This window comes from Eubalaena glacialis, chromosome 2 (genome assembly GCF_028564815.1).
Source record: "Eubalaena glacialis isolate mEubGla1 chromosome 2, mEubGla1.1.hap2.+ XY, whole genome shotgun sequence".
NCBI classification, from domain to species: Eukaryota; Metazoa; Chordata; class Mammalia; order Artiodactyla; family Balaenidae; genus Eubalaena; species Eubalaena glacialis.
Window position 1 is genome coordinate 68980482 of NC_083717.1, and position 21082 is coordinate 69001563.

General features: G+C 49.0%; 2 protein-coding genes and 1 long non-coding RNA gene across 5 annotated transcripts in view; 2 read left to right on the top strand and 1 right to left on the bottom strand.

The window, feature by feature from the left end:
- AAGAB (alpha and gamma adaptin binding protein) overlaps positions 1-4349 on the top strand; it is an 81984-nt gene extending 77635 nt beyond the window's left edge. For both annotated transcript variants that reach the window (XM_061181989.1, XM_061181988.1), the window contains exons 8-10: positions 1289-1393; positions 1853-1902; positions 2556-4349. In XM_061181989.1, coding sequence (XP_061037972.1) covers positions 1289-1393; positions 1853-1902; positions 2556-2633 — 233 coding nt within the window. In that variant the 3' untranslated portion in view covers positions 2634-4349. The remainder of the gene's footprint in view (positions 1-1288; positions 1394-1852; positions 1903-2555) is intronic.
- A 411-nt stretch (positions 4350-4760) lies between these two features.
- LOC133084089 (uncharacterized) lies at positions 4761-18758 on the top strand. Its single transcript, XR_009699373.1, has 8 exons — positions 4761-5350; positions 5982-6151; positions 6478-6657; positions 6952-7034; positions 7284-7385; positions 9197-9479; positions 16191-17031; positions 18055-18758. It is a non-coding gene; the product is annotated as an uncharacterized LOC133084089 (long non-coding RNA).
- SMAD3 (SMAD family member 3) overlaps positions 9635-21082 on the bottom strand; it is a 119310-nt gene continuing 107862 nt past the window's right edge. For both annotated transcript variants that reach the window (XM_061180153.1, XM_061180152.1), the window contains 3 exons: positions 19304-19441; positions 16675-16819; positions 9635-14196 (listed from right to left, as the gene is read on the bottom strand). In XM_061180153.1, coding sequence (XP_061036136.1) covers positions 14073-14196; positions 16675-16819; positions 19304-19441 — 407 coding nt within the window. In that variant the 3' untranslated portion in view covers positions 9635-14072. The remainder of the gene's footprint in view (positions 14197-16674; positions 16820-19303; positions 19442-21082) is intronic.

Consider the following 21082-nt stretch of genomic DNA (forward strand, 5'->3'; position numbering starts at 1 on the left):
TAGTGAGATGACCTTGAGTAAGTTATTTAGCATCCGTGGGCCTTAGTTTCCCCTTCTATAAAATAGGGGTGACAAATCTTTCCTCACATCGCTGTTGCAGAAATGAAATGGAATCGCATAAGTTAAAGCACTCAGTGGTGGGGACAAAGCAAACTCTCTTACTGTAGTATTTATTATAGTAACAGTAGACAGATGCTAGCATACAGAGTAGTGTATGCCAGTGCCAAGACAGCTGTATAAACACTAAGTGTGGGACAAATCCTAAGGAAGGAGACCTGTGAGCTGGGACGGTTAGGGAAGACATCCTACAGGTGGCTGGCCTGGAGTGGAGGCTGAGTGAAAATTCTGATTAAAAACAAACTTTGATAAAGAAGCCACATGCCGAGGTAGAAATAGTAAAGGATTTGTGGTAAGAAAATAGGAATTTAAATTGGCTCTAGGGGCTTCCCTGGTGGCGCAGTGGTTGGGAGTCTGCCTGCCAATGCAGGGGACACGGGTTCGAGCCCTGGTCTGGGAGGATCCCACATGCCACGGAGCAACTGGGCCCGTGAGCCACAATTACTGAGCCTGCGCATCTGGAGCTTGTGCTCCGCAACAGGAGAGGCCGTGATAGTGAGAGGCCCGCGCACCGCGATGAAGAGTGGCCCCCACTTGCCGTAACTAGAGAAAGCCCTCGCACAGAAACGAAGACCCAACACAGCCAAAAATAAATAAATAAATAAATGGATCATCACGTTAAAAAAATAAAATAAAATAAATTGGCTCTACCTCTGAATGGCTGTAATTTTAGATGAGTTCATTTTTAAACTCAGCTTGCTTCATTTGCAGACAGTGGTATCTGTCCTAACCACCTTATATGGTTGTCAATAACAGATGTGAAAATATTTGTTGACCAGTAAAATATGGTATAAATTTCAGGCATTTATTGAATCCGTGGACCTTAGTACAGGGCGTGACCTTTAGAATTGGAAACATGTAAGTGAATCCAGGGTCACAACTTATTAGCTGTGACCTTGAGTAAGGTCACTTGATCTCTGAGCTCTAGTTTTCTCTAGAAAAGTGGAAACAGAACTCCTTGCCTCATTACAGTGTTTTACGGATAAAGTGAGTTACTGTTCATTTGTGAGGGCCCACTACCAGCCAAGCAGGATGCAGCACCATGAGCTGTACAGCTGGTCCCCAGTGGGCACTCATTCAGTGGTAACTTTCATCAAAGCCAGATTGATTGCTTTTGGATTCTGTGTATTTAGCACATACATAAATAATGTGTGGCGAATCCTTATTTCAGATCCCACTTTAGACCTGGATATTCAAGAACTAGCCAGTCTTACTACAGGCGGAGGAGATTTGGAGAATTTTGAAAGACTATTTTCAAAGTTAAAAGAAATGAAAGGTAATCGGATCCATTGTGTCTAACAGATTCCCATATTGATGCGCCTCTATTTTATATAGTAGGATTTTACTTTGTAACTGCTGATTGCATTCCATGCTCTGGCCTCATCTGAGAAACTTGGGTACTGGGGGACTGTGCCATCCTCTGTTGGTAAAAATTTCCTTGGGAAAATTTTCCTCTTTCTTCATTCTTTTTCCTCTTACTTTCCCTTCTTCTCTTGCCTGTCTCTGTTCCTTTCAGTGTGTCTCATTAACATGGAATCAGTAAGATCCCTACCAGTTTACTCACACCATTCCCATCTGGAAAATTTGGAAGACTTAAACTTCCTAACAGCTATAATGACTACACCATAAACGTGTCTGTGAAACCCATTTCCCATCTTCTAGTGTTACAACATCCATGCATTCCAGATTGTCCTGCGCTATTAGATGAATTTCTTAAGATATATTTTCCCCCTAGACAAGGCTGCGACGCTTCCTCACGAGCAAAGAAAGTTGCATGCAGAAAAGGTGAGAAAATCAGTCAGGTATTTATTGAGTACCTACAGCAGGTCCAGTGCTATAAGAATGGTATATCACACTTGTTTACTTCTGAAGTATCTTACTGTGAACTTTTTGTTGGATATTAACTTATAACTAATTGAATATTTACCCAGTAGTAATATAGTTGCTGCAGTCAAACCAAGATTTTCCAATGTATGTTGAGTGACGTTGGAACACTGAGACTCAGGATGTTTGCCTTCTTAGCTGTTAGGCTGGAAAACGCTTAGTTATTTTGTTTGTTTTGGTTTGGTTATTACCAACACAACACGTTCTTGGCAGGAAATGTATATGGTTTATGGTATTCCATTGTATGAATGTGTCATAATTTATTTATCCAGTTCCCTTTTGGACATTTAGGTCATGTGCCTTTTTCTTCTTCTGTAGTGAAGCTGTGTGTATCCTTATACATCACCTGTGTAAACAGCTCTGATTATATCCTCAGTATAAAGTCTAGGAGTAGAAATCGTGGGTCAGGGTGTTCAGGGGGTTTTGATAGATGTTGCCAGAGCGCTGGAGGGCAGGGTGTAGAATTTTAAGTCTTAATCAGTTCTGTGTATAACATATGAAACGAGCTGAAATTCAGTTGTTGCCTACAGTTTGTTGCTTGCTTCTCTCCACAGGTGGCCAAAGCTTTCTGGATGGCAATTGGGGGAGACAGAGATGAAATTGAAGGCCTTTCATCTGATGAAGAACACTAAATTATTCATGCTAGGGCTTGACTAGCAAAGACCCTAGCTCTCTCTACCTGAGATACTTCCCTACTCAACCCAGTCATCTTTTGCTGAACTCCCCATCATCATGTTGGCCGCCTGACTTGTTTATAGGCTCCCGTGAATTTTAGTTTTTAGTAGGGGGTAAAGCAGAAGTCTCTTCTCCCTCAGAATATCGTAAGGGAGTGAGAATGACAGTAAGGAGTGCGAAATTCTCAAATACACATTTTTGCTCTAGGAACAGGAGTGGGATGAGGCTCAAAGGCCTGTGTGATATGCACAAGTTAAAGAAGAAGAACCACCAAGCCACTCGTAGTCAGTCTTTTAAGCAGCATTCCCTGCGTTCACACTTAATCACTGCAGATCGGGAGCTTGTGCCACCTTTCCTGGGTTCTGGATTTTTTCTGTCAAGGAACTTGCTGCTCTGAGGTTTGATGCTTTTGATGGGAGGAAAGATTTAATTTGTGCTGTAGTATAGACTATCTGCCAAAGCCACTGGCCCTCAGGTTAGTCTCTAGCTAAAAAAAAAAAAAAAAAAAAATGCATCTGGGCATTTCATTTGAAATATAGTATCTGAGCTCATGCTAGAAAGTATTGAGAAACCATTGTGAATTTTTAGACTGTAATAAATGATGCAAGGGTTTCCCACTCTGGTAGGGATAAAATAAACCCTTCTCTACCAAGTTGTGGGTCTGTCGGTATGCGTGTGTAAGAGAGAGAGAAGCTTAAGGAATTCCCTCTATAGGCCACTGAACCGGTATGATCATATCCTGAGATTTTTGCATGAGTGTTAACGTGGAGAAAGTTTTCTTTCTTAGAGTTTGCTACTTGAGATGGCAGAGCTGTGTTGTCACAACTCATACCCTCAAAACAAGGCAAGTTTCCTTTTCTCTTTCTGAAAGCCAGAGATCACTGCCAAAATAGTAACACTAAGGAGTGGGCGTGGTGGGAAAGGATATGAAATGTTAGGCAGTGAATCCCTGAGTACCTTGTGTTACTTCCAGGGCTGGGTGGGTCAGCTCCAGGGGAACTGATCACCAAGGGGAACGTTTCCTGAGGAAGAGTGGGAAATACAGCAAATGTAATCCTTATTTCTGTTTTCGTAGGCGCTTCGTAATGCATGTCATGAGCCTTCACTGTGGCAGTCACTGCCATGGCTCTAAACTGGCTCAGGGCACATGGCCTGAGAACTGCTGCTGGCCTAGTGTGGGTAGGAACCTCTTAGGTCACCAGCAGAAACAAGTTTCAGACACCTTTGTGCAACTCCTTCTAAGCACTGCAGAACCTGACAGATGGCAGAATGACTGGATTGCTTCAGGTTCCGGGCCAGGGCGACTGCAGGGGGGAAGGTTTCAGTGATTGGAGCCTTTCCAGGGAACATTGGAGGCTATCTTGCTTGATACTTCTTTCTTTTCTTTTCTTTTCTTTTTTCTTTTCACTATTCTGAAGGTCTTTGAGACTGTAGTTTACCATCATTCCTTCAGTGTTTCTTTGAGGTGACTGCATCAGCCATTGACTGGGAATATAAGGGAAGCTGGCTCTGGGGTTGCGAGATGAAAGGTGGAACATACTTTTCTTAAAACATGAAAGGTTTCAGAAAATACATTAGGTCACGTGGTTAGGGAAAACAGACTAGAAAAAGCTGTGAACTTGATTTTGTGGATTAAACAAAGCCAGGTGATTAAAATGTGATTTATTTATGAAGTCTGCTTACGTGTATTTTTATGATTTTGTTGTTTTTTTGGGGGGGGGGCGGGGAAGCCTTCCTTTATTGGATTAGGCATAAATAGCAGATAATCTAAGAGTTTGTCAAACTCACTCTTTTAGAATCCACCATTTATATGTATAATATCAAGTCATGTTTTCAAGAGCTCAGCTATCTGGGGGTATTGGCCCCTTCTAGGGGAGATGTGAGATTAAAGTGTCCAGTGGTATCTACTAAAGGCCCATTTTAAGAAGAGTGATCATGAGCTAATAGTGTAATAAAAATTGCGTTCTATCTAAAGTGACCTATGTACATGCCACCATAAGTTATTATGGACTGTACATCTGGGATTTAAAACAAGAACCTCGGCTTTTTTTTTTCCTTAACCATTTTTCTATTTGTGTAACATGGTGTCTGGCACATAGTGGGCACTTAAAGCTGGTTTGGACTTGCATTCAATAGTTTTGATGAACATGATCCTAAAGTTTTAAGGTCCATGAGTGTTGGGAGGTAGGGAGAGACAAGAATAAACTTTTTATTTCCCTGAGAAAATCATATGTTATGTAATAATTTTAGAGTGATGAAGACATAGATATTTTTATAATTTTAAGATACGTTATCCTGCCAGAATATGAGAAGATTGACAGAACCAGTTTGCTTGCTCTCTATTTATAGAACTTGGCCACATCTAATTCAGAGAAGCTGGAGATTCAGGGACGCTAGACTTAGATGACTGAGTAATATGGGATGTGGTTCAAGGACTATAGAGCATGTCAAGCCATTACTGCAAACTACTTATAACAAAGGAAATGTGATCTATTGCTAACTTCGTGTTCCCACCATGGAGAGGTGAGGATAAACATTTTTGCCGTGGCCTGTCAGATTCCCTTAACCTTGGGTCAGTCTCTTGACAATGGCCATCGAGAGAGCACGTGGAGTGCCCCTTGCCCTGCCTTGGCCTGCCGTGGAGAAACAGTCTTTGAAGAATCACTGTCTAAGGGTAAGATGAGAGCTCCCTGAACTATTCTGAGCTGGAGTGTTTGCTGATACAAAGCTAAATTTAGCCAACATGTGTCCAGTGTGGTCAGAGGTTTGATTCATTGAACGTTCTGACTGATGGAGACCAAGAATGCTGGATGAGTTAAGAGTTGCCTTTCACCCCCGACCCAAAAAACTTTAAAATAGGCAAGGCAGTTTAGCTATAGCATTCTATCATTAAATACCCATCTCATAGAGAACTGTAGGCAGAGAAAGTGTGAAAAATCAGGTCAAGTGTACCCCCTTACTACAAGATTTTAAAACAACACCCTAACAATTATTACTTGCCCATAATTTGTATGTTCCTAAAAGCATCATGCTGACAGTACAGGGCGAAGTTCTAGTTTTGATTTAGATTCCACTTGGGATTTAGTTTAGTGATTCATCCTTGCCCCTTTGGCATATAAGCTCTTACAGAAAAGGGTCTTAGATGTTTTCTAAGTTTTATATTTTGGGCATTACCTATGCCTGTTATTAACATCACCAGCCTTGCTCTTAATGTAGGTGTCTTTATTCAGAGTTAAGTGTGTGTTACAGTTCCTCTAGTATAGGAAGTATCTTTCTCGATCCTGAGGTGTTTCTTTGATTTGCAGAATGAAGAATTGAGAAGAGGTAATAGCAACGGCGTGATCTTTTGTTGGAACACCACTGAGCCCTGGTCCAGAGCTAAATGATGTGCTGTTCTACTTTGTTCCCCGTTGGAAACGTATTGATTCAAAACCTGGACCTAATGGTTATAACTAACTGCATCTTTAGAACACAGGTTTGGGAAGAAAAAATTCTTTTTCCTCTAAAATCCTTTTTTATCTGTGTGTATGTTGATAGGCTCAAATACTTGATCCTCACAGCTATAAATCTGCGAGGCATAAATGGGTCACAGAAAGCCTCCCGGGTTCTCTCCTGTGAAGCATGTGACCAACCACTGCCTCTCCCTTTTCTCTTACCGGCCAGGTGGCTTTAGTGCTACAAAATGTAGGCTGAGGGAGGCCTGGGGTAGGAACTTTATGGAAACAGCAGCGTAATTTAGGAGAGAAGAGTCTGTTCCTTTGAAGCCCAAGGACATTGTCTGCATCAATCCTGTTGTTCCAGGAAATCTCAGGAAGTCATTAATGGTGTTAGAAGGCCTCAGACTTGAAGCTAAAGACGAGCAACTGCAACCTGTTCCTTTATGCTGGTGAGAGCTGAAACGAGGACTCAGTGCAGCCAGCACTGGCTGGGACCCTTCTTGGTGACACACTGTGCTGGCCGTGGCCGAGCCTGCAGACTTGGGTAAGGATGCGGGTTCCCTAGCAGCTCATTGTCCAACTCAGGTGGGAGAAGGGGGCGAGCAAAGTGAGGCTACAAAAGCTCGAATGCTGGGCAGGATGTGAAGAGTGCTGTGTCCAGCCTTAATTGCTGTGGAAGGAGAGAGCCGAGTGGGTTGGGAAGAGCATGATGTGCATCTTGGAGCAGTGGTTCTCAATCGTGAGCCCATGTCAGAATCACCTGGAGGGCCCCACCCCAGGATTTCTGATTCAGGAGGTCTGGGGTGGGGCCTGAGAATGTGGGTGTCTAACTTTCCAGGTGATACGGATGCTGCTGACCAGAGACCACACTTTGAGACCCATTGACTTTGAGGAAGTGATACTTGACTTGAGCGTTTTGGGGTAAGAATTTGGGCAGATACGTGGGTGAAGGCTGCAAAATTCTTAGTGGAAGCTATGGCATGAACAAAGGTATGGAGATAAGAAAGCAAGGGGTTATGTTGGGGAAACCCCAGTACAGCTAGAGAAATGGTGGTAGATAAGGATGCAGTGATGCTGAGAACCTTGGAATTCCGCTTTGTGCCTACTCGGGAGGTAATCAAGGAGCCAGCGGGTTTCGAGCAGAAGACATGTAACTGTAATTAATTCCAGGAAAATCTGGCAGCAGGACTAGCCAACACCAACTGATTACCAGTCTGCCTGGAGAGCTGTGTTGAGAAGGATTCTGAAGCTGAGAATGGACCCAGCACTGTGGTGAGTAGTTTTTGCATGGACAGAGAACTAGTGAAAGGCGGTAATTTTGCCCTGTACTTGCCATCCCTGGACTAGAGGGAGACAAATTAGAATATTGGAATAGCTGTGATAAAAGGTAATCAGGAACTTTATTTTGGTGGTATTCCTTCAACCATATATAAGGACTTGTATAGGACAGCACAATGAAAATGGATGGAAAAGACATTGCTAAGGTAGAATCTACTAGATACAGGCACCAATTCATTCACTGAATTCAGCAAAAGTATGTGGTGGCCAAAAGCAGCTGAGGATACAAGAATAAGATATAGACCCTGCTCTCAAGGAAGTCTCAAGGAAGATTCACAAAAGGCTTCCTTTCTGAAGTGAGTCTCAGAGCATTAGGGAAGGTTAGCCTGGTGAATTGGTGGTGTCAGGTGGGGCGGGAGAAACAGGATGTAGACTGGTGTGATACATGAGGAACTGTGCTTAACACGACACTGGGTGGCAGGGGCGAGGCAGCGAGCTGTGAGAGCTGGACAGGGGCCAGGTGGTAAGGGTCACGTGGCCCATGTTGAAGGCCTTAGAATTTGTGCTGTGGACTCTGGGGCCGTCTAAGGTCAGGGAGGTCACTGGGGGCAGTGTGGATGGTGCATTTATGGGAAAGCAGGCTGAAGGCTTGGAGAGTGGTTAGGAGGCCATGCAGTTGTCCAGGTGACAGAGGGCCTGGAGTACAGGGCCGAGAGTGGAGGGACAGGGCTGGTCGGATGTGGGGCGTGAGGGAGTGGTGGACGACTGTGACTTCGTGGCCATGGGCTGGGGAAAGGATTGTGATAAAGCGGGGCTGAAGGCCAGGAGAGGGCGATGGTTCAGTAAGGGCAAGGATGACTTCCGGTTTTTCAACTGAGTTTTGAGGTACTTGTGGCACCTCCACGTACCAGTAGCCAGCAGGCTGCTGGATATAAGTCTGAAGCTGGGGATTGATGTCTGGGCTAGAAATACTGATTTGGGAGTCCTTAGCATTTACGTGGCTTGAAATCACACAGGTAGATGAGCTGTCTCAGGGAGGAACGTCAAGAGTACATACACTGTTCTGGGGATACCCCCATGGAAGGGGGAGGTGCAGGCCTGAGAAAAAGAGAGCAGACATTCAGGGCCTTTCCAAAAGGGAGGCTGGATCAACGGGGGCAGCTGCAGAGGTGGGAGGTGGGGGGGGAGCAAGGAAAAGAAAAGCATGGAGCTGCTGAGGACTTGGAGAAGATGGGGCGGCAGGGGGGCTCCCGATAAACACAGAGAGTCAGGAAAGGGAGCTCACTTGGGCAAGGCGGAAGATGATTCAGTTTGGGGGTGTTGTTTTGGATCACGTTTCACAGGCAGCTGGAATTTAAAGTTGTGGCGCTCAAGGAACAGGTTCGTTTAGAGGTAGGGATGTGAGAGTCATTTGCCGAGAGATGGACTAGATAAAACCTTGGGGAAAGTCGTTTAGGGGCGGGAGGCTAGAACTGGCCAAATAACAACGAAGGTAGGGATTTGATGTAGTTCATGGAGGCCAAACCTATAGGCACGTGGGTGCCATTCCTGGGAAATCTGCCTCCCTCCTGGTACAGCATGTGTGGACTCTGGTGAGGTCCTGGGAGGGAAGGCTGCTGTAGAAGTGGCCCAGCTAGAGAATTACTCCAGCCCCCTTCCACCTCCCCCAAATTGTTTATTCATTTTAATCATCATCCTGTTTCTTAATCCATATCAGCTGGGGTCAGTGTAAGATTCAGCCACGGAAAACAATTTTGAAGTCTCTTTCTCCTTGGGCATTTGGAATTTAAAATGGATTTTCACAGGAGCTAAGTCATGTGAGCTGGAGAGTGTGGAAACCTACTTCTTTCGGAACCTGAAACCTACCTCCATTGCCTGTGGCAAGATTAATCCGGTGGCATCCACTCACTTGCCAAAGGCTCTCAAATACAAGGGAAACGAACGCGAAGTAACAACGCAGAGACAGCGTCGCTGGGACCTGTGCAGTGCTGGGAGATGTGCCAACTGGGAGACTTGACACCTTCACGTGCCTGACCCGGAGGCTCCCGCTATCCCTGCAGGACTGGCTGGCACTGCGTGTTGCCCTCGGTGAGTGAATGAGGGCAGCGGGGCTGTGGCAGAACGGGACCTGGCACATCCTTGGTCAAAGTGCACTTGGGCTTGGAGACACTTTTCTCTGAAGCCCCCGGGGCCCTTTAACCTCTCCTCTGCACCCAGACGTGGCAGCGAGAATGAGAGCGAGCTTCTGGCCCAGCAGCTTTTCAATGAAAAGTTTATTAGAAGGGCACTTACAGGGGAGAGAGAAGGAGAGAGAGGGCACAGTTCTTTAACAATAGGGGTACAATGCTTAAACAGGTGCTCTGCTCTTTTAAGATAAAAGTTAGAAAAATCTAAAACACTATAAATACATACATGCTTTTTACAAAGGTATTAAAAGGTCAGGCTGGCTGAGAAGGGACGGTAATCAACATCCTCTGCGTTCTTTTTCCCCACCCAAACGCACACCCAAACAGGAGTCCAGCCTAGTTGCAACAGCAGCACTGAGGGTGAATGAGGGATGGCTCCATCCCTCTGTACAGTTCTCGCCCCTAGAAAGGGAGAGGGGCTTGGTTCAGAGGCCCCCCACGTAAGGGCCTGTATTCGACTCCGAGCTGCCTGTATCACATGCTGCCACGTGGGGAGCCAGCCTGGGTCGGTCGTTCCAGGTGCTGAGCCCAAAAGCCACTGCACCATCTACCAGCGTTTGGAACTGGCTGTGCCCCCTCTCTTCCCAGCCACTGTCCTTGGGAGGAGAGCCTTTCCCAACTTTCTTCAAAAAATTAAATAGTTATCTGTCTTGAATGGTTTTAAGAAATTATTACATAAATATAAAAACACCAGAATGCTCGAGTGTACATTACTTTAGCATTAAAAAAAAAAATTACAGGATCACTTGAATTTCTCAATCCAGTTTATACAATACACGAGTTTTTGCATGTGATGATAGCTGTGTTTCTGAAAGGTTGCCTGTAGAGCAAGTCATTTCCCCACTCTTCCATCAGAGATGCCTCATCTTCATTTTTGATCCATACATTTTTCTAATTTCCCACCCACTTGCGGAGTGGCTGATACTCCTGCAAGACTGTTACTTGAAGGGGTTCTAGAAGGGAACATCTATGCCACACGAAGAAAAATGGTACAACTTAGCTGTGTTGAGGTTTTCTTCTAGCAAAGATGTAGCTTTGGGAAAAACTCCCAACTCTGCCACTTACTCACACAGTAAGACACAGGGCCCAGAACCAAACTCATGCCCTCTCTTGCTACTGGTAACCCCCTTGGTAAACAGTCCCCTGAGCAGTCTGCAGATTCCCGTCCCTCCCTTCTTTTAAGGACTACAGAGAGTGGCCTAATGTGAGCTCTCGCCCCGCAGAGACCCTCACGGAGCCTCAGAAATGGCAGCTTGGGGCTGAGAATGAAATCAGAGATCTACCGTCTCCCCAGGCTACTCACATACATGCATGACATGCACACGTTACTTAAAGAAAGCCTTTTTCTGCGGTGTGAGTAAAAGCATTTAGCCCTGGAATACGTCCAAACTCTAGGAAGCCAGAGGGAGATGGAGAAAAACAAACTAAGCACAAGATACGTGCTACAGCTCATTCCAATACATTAACAATGATTTAAAAAAATAATCACCATGGTAAATAAAAAAATACAGCACAGACAACATAAGGACAATGGAAAAGTCTGCCAGCAGCCTTGCCCTCATGTCTGTTCTTCCTAAGAGTCCAAGTCCCCGCTCCTGACTCTGGGCTTGTCTCAGAATGTCAGATCTGCAGCCTGCCAGGAAGGTGGCCAGCAGAGAAGACTGGCCAGCACAGGCCTGTAACCCGAACCGCTGGGGCGGCTACCTACTTGCGCTGGAAGGCTCCAAGTACTAAATAAAGTTAGGAGGGGGGAGGGAGTGGGAGGAGAGGAAAGGGAATACAAGTTGGCTCCTGAGGGAGGTGCTGAGGCCAGGATCTAGGGCCCCGCGCTAGAGCTACTCTCAGGTCAGCGTCAGCACAAGCCGCAAGGTGAAGGTGGCCTGGCAGGGAGCCCGGGGCAGGGGAACAACGGCACTGAAAAGGGTCTCCAGCAGCTACCGTCACCCCCCAGAACCGCCCTGATTTCCTGCTGCCCCTTTCAGCTGTCCTTTAAGTTTTTCAATGTATAAATGCCTTCAGGCAATAGGCTTTTAAAACTATTTTTATGACTTGAAGGACACTAATATTACACGTGCCTCAAAGCCACCTACACAGCCTCTATGGTGGGAATGAAACCAGAGCCTAACTTCTGGGTACAACCAAATTTCTTTTCAGTGGTGCTGAAGGTGGGCTTCCCCACTTTTTCCTCACTCACTCATCCTCCTCCAGCAGTCTAGTCTCTAAAGAAAAAGGGCCAAGTAAGTAGCTTTTGGAAAAACACAAAATTAAAACTTCATGCCTCCTAGAAGTAGCCTTTAGCTTTGAGCACTGAGGGTTCTAAGACACCATCCAAATGCAGCCAGATGTGACCAACAAGATCACCCAAATTGGGCTGTACCTGAAGCCAGTTCCCAAGTACCTGGGGGACAGCTGTGCGCCGTAGGAAGCCCTCATAGGAGATCACGATAGCAGGTGGAGAACGCGGGCCCTCAGAGACTGCTCCCCATGGCTTTTAGAGGGGGCACCACGATGGCTTCAGCCGAGGCCAAAATGGAATAAGAAGTCATACCATGAGTCTCAGACCTGACCGGGAGCAGGAACACACATCCAGGAGATTCAGATGATTTCCTGTATCTAAAAGAAGCAGTCCACCATCATTTCATACCAGGCACGAACTTCAGACTTGCAGTATCTGGCCCCCTCAGGTGGAGTGAGGGACTACACACTGTCTCCGACTCTGTGTCAACAGTCCTGCGCGAAAACCAGTCCAGGTCTGGCAAGGTACTCGTCTCTTCCTGTGTCCTCTGGAGGCTTGGCAAGCAGCCCTCCTACCTGGAAACTTCAGGGCTGGAGCTTCAGAGGCCTAGGATCCTGCAAGTGAGGCACCCAGGAAGCCCCCAACATCTCCACATAGCATCAGAAATGTCATCACATTTGAGGTTTATACCTGCCAAAAGTGTACACTTTCTTCCCTTCACCTGCAATTAAGACAGGACTTCCATAGGAAATCCCTCTATTTTTCCTGGTAGAAATCCATGCAAAAATATGGGATAAGTCATTTCATACAAAAACAGCAGCAAAGTATAAAGTACCAATTGCAAGTGGCAATTCCGTCTGCTGTATTCTGCAAAAGGCCAGTAGAAGAGGGCTCTTTTTTTTTTTCCAGTTGAAATAACTTATAGTAGTTTTCTCACTAATTGCCACTGGGAGCAGTACTTATTACACATTATAACTGCTAGAGTTGTCACTGATGATCCTCTACTGTGAGCTAGATAATCTCATATCCCAGGGGAAAGATGACAGACCTCTTTGCACCAAACCTGCAATTTTCAAAGGTGTAAAAAAAAGTTTTAATAGCCCTTTCATTTGCTTTTGTGTTGGCCTGAGAGATCTTTCCCTCCTGGTGAATTTGCTTCTGTTAATTTCAGCTTCCAAAAGTGCTGGCAGGTGTCTTCTCAACAAAACCTGGAAAAGCTTAACTTTGGGGGAGAAGTTGCTGGGTCCCCCTCTGGTTTCCCAATCAACGTGCCAACCCAGGGTTTGGTTTTTTTTTAAATATAAAACAAAGGTTTAAAAGAGCATACGATAAAGTTCATTTAATTAACGCAACTGACTACATCAGCCAGTATAGCCGAATGCGTGAGACAGCGGAGTGAGCTCTTACAGGTGACCGGAGACCCACACACCGTGGTGGTGCTGCCTCAGCCTGAACACCATCACGGACAACTGCCTCCTGCTTCGCGGGAACACGTCACATAATTCAGATCTCTTTGAGATTAACGTGATGCTACAAACTATAGATTTCCTACGTGCTGAGCCTCAACAGATCCTTCCAACTGCTGAAAATGCAGACAACTTTAAGAGTGTTTTTAAAGAAGAGGTGTCACCACCTTTTCCCACCGGTCCCTGTGTGCTCGGTTCTGGACACACTCGCTCACACCAATCAGTATGCTCCCCGAGGGGTGGAGACAGACAAGACCCCTCCCCACCCCAAGTCAATTCAGCCCCCAGGGTGCAAGGTGTGCCGCTGCTGGGCTTCAGGAATGCTCACTGGAAGAGGAGGGCTGGGCCCGAGGTGCGCTCATACCCCTGGCCTGCCGGCTTCTCCCTGCCTCTAGAGCGCCCAAGGCGAATTCTGCGCTCAGTCCTGACCACAGGGCCGTTTCCTGTTGGGCAGTGACATCTCAGTTTGCTGTCATTAAAAGAAAAGGGGGCTGGGGGAGGGGGCAGGTGGTAAAATACTACCTGTTTGCTCAAGCCACCAGAGCAGAAGCCATTTCTTGCCCTTCACACCAGGGCCAAAGGGCAAATGTGTTCAGCAGACACAGCTGTTCATAAAAATCCATCTCTGGGTTTGCTTTCATGTTCTGTAAAACAGGCTGGTGCCACTTTGGTTGAGGGAGAAAAATCTCTTCTTCTTTGACAACAGTGATTTGAGTTCTGATTTCTCCACCTCCTACATGGCCATTTTCCCCAAGCCCACCCTCCCCGCCCTCCCCCTTCACACCCCATGTCTCTAAGACACACTGGAGCAGCGGATGCTTGGGGAGCCCATCTGGGTGAGGACCTTGTCAAGCCACTGCAAAGGCCCATTCAGGTGCAGCTCGATCCAGCAGGGGGTGCTGGTCACGGTCTGTCTCCTGCAAGACATTGGGAAAGGGGTGGGTTGGGGGATGTTAAGAATGTCCAGAAGCACACACATACATGTCAGAATGCCTTTTCCTGCTTTGGTGACAGGCTTCTTCCCAGAGCCAGAGATACGGACTGCCTTGCTAGACCCTGTCCTGGAGGAGGTGCCACTAACTTGCTGAAACTGCCGGGCCAAACTCCAAGCAGGAAGGGCTTTGAGTAAATCAGGTTCTCCTGCAGCAGGGAAGGAGGTGGCCCCCTTAAAGAGAAACATGTAAGGCAAATTCCAGGGTACCCCAGAGGCCCCTCGGTTGCCTTGATGGGCTCCTGATGGAGAACCTCAGCCAGAGCAGAGGTCTCTCTGGTCCCCCTGTCCTAAGAGGGCACCTACAGCTCCCCTGCCTTCAGCCCCTACCCACCCCCAGCAGGCCGCGATGACGTGCGTCTGCCTGATTGAGGGGTGTTTCTTACAAAGCGCCGACAGAGTCCACATGCTGTCGGTCCCCAATGTGCTGATACAATTCCCATCTATGGCCTTATTTTGGAAAATCTTACGAGCAGAGTGAGCCATGGAACAATTACTGGAAAAAACCAAGGCACACCACACGTTTCTTTTCCCCAAAGCACTTGTCTAAATTCGAGCTGGTTGATGACGCAGCTTGTAGGCAAGCTCCCAAAGGCCTCCACTGAGCAAAGGCTATCTGCTAAGGCCGGAGGCGCTGGTGCCAGCTGGAGGTGAGAGGCCTGGGCCCTGCTTTCAGCCACCTCACAGGAAGGGGTGAAACCTTACTCTCCTTGGCCCAGGAGGCAGGAGGAGGGCGAGACTGTTCTGGGAAGGGGCCGCACCACCAGTTCGGTTGCTCTGCGGTGCTGCCGGGTGGCAGTGACGTGGTGGGCTGCACAGGACTGGGTTGCTGGCAGCATGTCCTGCACGGTGACACAGTGCCCCCAGGGAAAGGCTTCTGCCAGCAGGGGCCTCTTCCCAAGCACTTGAAGCTGGAGGACTGCAGTGCCGCGCCAGGTCAAGAGCCGCTGGCCCGAGGTCACCACCCTCCTTGCTTGGCCTGCGCTTCTCCCGAGTGGAGGATTAGAAATGGGCTTGCAGACTCGGCCCTGGCGTGCCTGCCTGACCTGGGTGCCTGAATGTAGCCCTCTGGACTGCAGTCTGAGTGCTAACAGGAACAAATGGACCTCCCTCTGGCTCTTTTCCACTGGGTCCATCTTTAAATATTTCCCTTTCCCCAACTAAAAACAAGATTAATTTTCTAACCTTTCAACTCTTGCTCCCTAAATGATTCAGCCAAGGCCAAAAGGTGAGCTAAAATGTCCCTCAGGCTGGGCCTTTGGGCCTGGGCTAATCTCAGGCCATTATAACTGGGTTGTAAGTTCCCCGACGGCTGACCACTCGGATAGCTCAACTGGTCATTCATCTCAGTTTGAGAGAGACCCCAGAGACCAAGGTGCTGTGTTCCCTGGCACTGGGGGGCAGACACGGAGAACAGCAGCTAGAGTACGGTAAATGAAAGAGGAGGATTTTATGGACCGAAATCCTCTAATGAGAATCTGACTTTCCATAAGTCATGCTCATCTGGATTTCATTATAAATGGTGGCCCAGAGCCAATACTGAAATGGGTTTGGCCTGGGTGCAGAATGACTGCAAAACAAAATGGATTCCAAACATCTGGAAAAATGGAGAGAAGGGGAGAGTAACTTGCAAGGCGCTGGCTCCAGCTGACGTGTGGGCACCTCTGTGTCTGCCCCAGAGTCGGGGCTGGGCACACAGACCTGCCTCTAGGGGAAACTCCTGTCCAGGTGTGGAAGGAAAGAGCTTCTCTAAGCCCACAGCAGAGTGGCCCGAGAGATTCGACAGAGCAAACCAGGGACACCCCTGACTAGTGCCATGTTTAAACCAGTATGTGAAATTCTGAAAAAATCATTTCTGAGTAAGTAAATTTTGTTCCTTTGACTACCCAAATCTCCTCCTCTCCCTTCCCTGCTTCTCAGTTTTAATATCCTAGATCCTCAGGGTCCCCGGGTCAGAGGTGGAGCCACAGAGGAGAGAAGGAACAGTGAGATGAAGACTTAACTCCCCGGAGAGGGTCGTCCTAAAACCATCTGCCCAAAACGAACAAGGAGGAAGACGCCAAGAGGACACAGTCCTAGGCTCAGCTTTTCCACAAATGATGCAACTTCAGGCAAGTCGCTTTCCCTCCCTGGGCCTTCGTTCCCTCATCCGTACAACGGGGACAATGCCGGCGTCCCCACCCAGGGTTGTGGTGAGGATGGAATGCTCCCAGGTCCTGAGACACTGAAGCACTGGGCGAGCCCTGCTCAGCTCTCGTCTAATGGGACTTGGCCCCGCTCGGATCCCTGGTCCCTCTGCTCTATGGGGAAAGGGCCAGCCTAGCTCATCTCTGGGGAGCCCTTGCTCTGTGTTCTGAGCCACCTGCAGTCCCCGCATCCCGGGGACAGGCGCCCCAACCCCGACCTGTACTCGGCTCCCCAGCCCTTGACGAAGCTCATGCGGATGGTGCACATCCGGGTCAGCTGGTACACGGCCTCGAAGCCCTGGTTGACAGACTGAGCCAGGAGGGCAGCAAACTCCTGGTTGTTGAAGATCTTCAGGTTGCATCCTGCAAACAGAACAAAAACAGTGCTCGTGGGGACGAAGAGTGCACTTGTCCGGAGCTCCTCTCCTGGCTAAAGCCCCCCCCGCCGGGTCACCTGGACCGGTGTTCCCATATTAGCCACAGATTCCACGCTCAGCACCACACTGGGGGCGGGCCCACGTGGTCCCTGCCCCTGAAGCCATCACCGCCTTGATGGGGAGATGCAGCTGACACAGGTGAGGGGGGAGAGTTAAACAGTGGCCCATAAGCTCCAGTTCCCAGAGCTGTGGGAAGGCTGAGGAAGACGGTAAAGTGAGCCCAGGAACAAGGGAAACGGTTGGGAGAGGTGGGCCCTGCCCTGGGCGAAGGGGCCAAGGCAGGACTCCAGGGAACAGAGGCGGGGTCATGACCCTGAAGGCCCATGTGGTGTGCAGGTATGGCCGACCTCCTGGGGAACAGGAGTCCTTGCCCTTTGATGGAGGGAGCATCAGAGAGACGGGCCAGCTGAGAGGCTACCCGGCCTGCCGTGCCAACAGGAGCTCGGCAGAGGGTCCTGGGCACCTTCCACCTGGGCTCCTCCAACAAATCCACCTCTGCCCCGGGCCAGGAGGAAGCGAGAGATCTGGGCCACACCTTGCCCTCTGGGCACGAGGCTGGGGTGGGGTGACATTCTCGGCAAAGTGAAGGTGTGTACCTAACTCCAGGCATAAAACCAGAGACAGGCACACATAAAGTTTACAGTAAATCTCTTGTTCGAAGTCCTACCACCTGAGTGCCGGGAATGTGTCAATCAGAAAAATAAAAGACAAAAAAAAGCACATGCCGAAAATGCCCAAAAGGTGAGCTGAGATGACACTAATGGGCCAGCACTGTGCCCCTTGGCTTGCTGCGTGACTCTGGGCTGGTCACTTTCTCTTCTAAGCCCGTGTCTCCCTTGTGAAAGGAGAGGCTGGCCTCAGAGGCACCCCCAGCTCTGACATTCCATGAGATAACATCCAGCACCGCAGACAGCTCTGCCCGAACCAGAGAGAGGGAGAGGGCGGGACCGGGGCATGGGCAGAAAGCCAAGTGTGCATCTGGACTTCCTCTTCTCATTTTCTCTGAGGGGAAAAGGGGTGAAGCAGGGCCCAAGGTGGGTTCCGGTCCCCCGCCCAGCAAGCAGCAGAGGAGCACACAGCCCTAGGCTCATCCTGGCTCGGCCACTTACTAGCTGTGTGCCCTTTGCAGGTAGCCTAACCTCTCTGAACTTGTCTCCTCAGCATGCCTCCTCACCCGAAGAGCTAGAATAACTGGTGAGGACTAAGTGAGCCCCAAGACAGCCGTGTGCTCTGTAAACGCAACCACACGACGTTCCGGAAATGGAGAGCACCACAAGCATCTCAGACGCTTTGCATTCTTAAGTGGATCCATCCCATGACCCACCGCTCCACCATCACCTGCTACTTAGTGAGCAGGAAGACATGCCACACACGTGCCGCAGGCAATGGACTGAGCCACACACTCTACCCACCGGGCATAGTCCACACTCTGCGGCTGCGTGCCCTGGGAGAAGTGGGCTTCGGCGGGGGCTTCCTGCCTCAGCTTTCTAAATAAAGAGGCCTTGGATGAGATCAGCCACCTGCCTGGTCATCTACCCAGGCCTGGCCCTGTCCAAGCCACCCTCTGGGGTGAGCCTGCCACCCCTTGGAGTACAGGTGGGACTCGTAGCCCTACTCAGAAAACCCTCAACAGTCCCCCTGAATAAAAGCAAAACTTTCTCATGTCCTTCCATGGCCTGGTCCCATCATGTTTTCTAAACATGTCTCCCGACTGTCGTTTAAACGGCCTCCACTGCAGGCAGAGTGCAGCCCACGTGTGCCCTGCCCTCCATCACCTCTGGGCCTTCGCCCATATCGTTCCCTCTGCCTGGAATGCCCTCACGGTCCCCGCCCCACCATCACCCTATGCCTAATGCTTACCTACCGCTCCAAGCCCAAATGCCTTCTCCTCCATGAAGCCTTTCCTGATCCATCCTAACAGTTAAATGTGTTTTTCCCCTTGGATCCAAGAGCACGTTACCTGTGCTTCTTGCATGGTGCGTAGCACCCTCCCTTGTATTAAACGCATTTGTGTCTTTGCCTTGTACACTCAGCTGATGGGTAAGGTCTGTGGGGACAGCAGGAGGGCTTCCTGCACCCCTCCATCCCCCTACAGCATCTGGCATGGCTTTAGGAAGGAAGGGAGGAAGGAAGCAGGCATACTATCTTAGCATCTATGCACACAGGCAATAAACAGGTACCCACAGATCAAAGGCGGATCTGTCAGATGCTGCGTCTGCTCCCCGAAGGCTCGGGGAGGTCACAGTAAGACAGCAAGGCAAAGAGAAAACCCAAGGGAAGCATCTCCAGATTGTCGATGCAAATACCAATGAGGAGAAAAGGTAAGAGAGAAGAAACCTTTCCAGCATCCCAGGCATGTGCCGCAGAGGAGAGGACTTCAGGGAAAGGGTGGGTATGTTGGTGGTGTTACCTGGTGGGATCTTGCAGACGGTGGCTGGGTGCCAGCCGTAGCGCTGGTTACAGTTGGGAGACTGGACAAAGATGGCACTGTCGCTGAGGCACTCTGCGAAGACCTCGCCTCCGATGTAGTACAGCCGCACGCCTCGCCCTAGAGAGATTCGGGTCAGAGTGGTCCTGGCACCAGCTGAGGCTACCAAAGGAGGCAGAACTGCAGCCGATGTTCCAAAATGACTGGTTCTCTGCCAGGGTCACCAGGCAAACGGGGCCCAGAGCCCAAGCCTAAACACACAGGGAAGTGATGGGTGATGCTAGGTTGCCAAAGCTGGGGAGGCAGACGACGAGAGGAAAGAGCATGGGTAAGTCTTAACAGCAGCCTCTGCCAATGACCCGCCATGGGCCTCGGCCAAGTTACTCAGCCGCTGAGCCTCAGTTTCTTCATCTGTAAGATGGGGGTAACAATAATACCTACCTCATGGAGCTGCTGTAAGACACACAGCAAGTGCCTGGTGAGCAGTAGTTGCTGCTGCTACTACTACTAGGTCCCTTCCCCCTCCAAGATTCAGAAACTCATTTAGTCAGCCTGCAGAGCTCCTCCTGAGGCAGCAGATACCCCAGGAGCCCTTCACTGCAAGGATGGCTTAATTAGTGCCGCTCCCTGTACCTTTCTCCCCTCCATGCATTTTTCTAAGACATTCCATAGCTTTATATCATTTACTTTTCCTTCATCTCTTAAATCCACTCCAGATGGACAGAAATTATTTTTAAATTGGCTCTGCAATTCAAGCAGTTACATAAACCCTCTGACAACGAGTCTCTGCTCAGCCAGGGGATGTTCTCTTCTCCTGCCTGGAAGGTCTTTGTTCCCACTCCTGGGGGCCGAGGCCCAGAGGGCCGGGGAATGGAGCCAGCTTTCACAGGCGCAACGTGGAGTGGGATGGAAACCAGGTGACCGGCTGCAGGCCTGCCTCCTCATCCCACCACTGTCCCCGGCCCCGCCACTCCCCAGTTCTTCCTGGCTCAGTGCTACAGGACTTGGCGGCTCACAGACACCAGGGTGCTGACAGATTCAGGGGCCACTAGGAGGCGCCCTGGAGTTATGTCAGTCAAGAGCGGGAGGTGGAGGTGGGAAGACCCAGACCCAAAGACCAAAAATGTTTGGGTAATTTTTGAAATGTTATATTTAAATATAGAAAAGTATAAAGTGAGTAAGTAAACACCCGTGTATACCACCGAGGATCTTTTTAAACGGAAACAAGTAGGAGGCTGTCTGGGAAGGACGCAGGCTCAGGGGCAGCAGGGGGCTCTTTGTCACTGTGTTACACACTTGCTGTGTGGCCTCTGCAGGGCTCTGCCCCTCCCTGGGCATCAGGTTGTTATTCCCTGGAAAATGAGCACACTGGCGCAGGCCCATGGCTTCCAAACTTTTCTTGACTGTAAACCCCTCTCTCCAAATGAAATCTTCTGTGAAGGCGCAAGATATAATACAAACAAGAGCAGAGGTGCTCTGGTTCACATGGGCCCAGACCCCTGCTGCCTTGCCCAGCTCCTGAGTTTACTCTGGAACCCCTCGGCCACCCTGCGTGCACTGAACAATGTCTGAGGATACCCACCACCTCTACATCATCTCTATGGCCCTTCTAGGACTCTGGATCACAAAGCTGTGAACATCTTCAGCATGATAATTTTATGAGCAAACCAAGTGACACACAGCAAGGCTTCATCCTCCCTAAACTAAGTGATCTTTCACCACGTGCTGGGTGTCAGGAGAGAGTGTTAGCAGCAGTGGTGT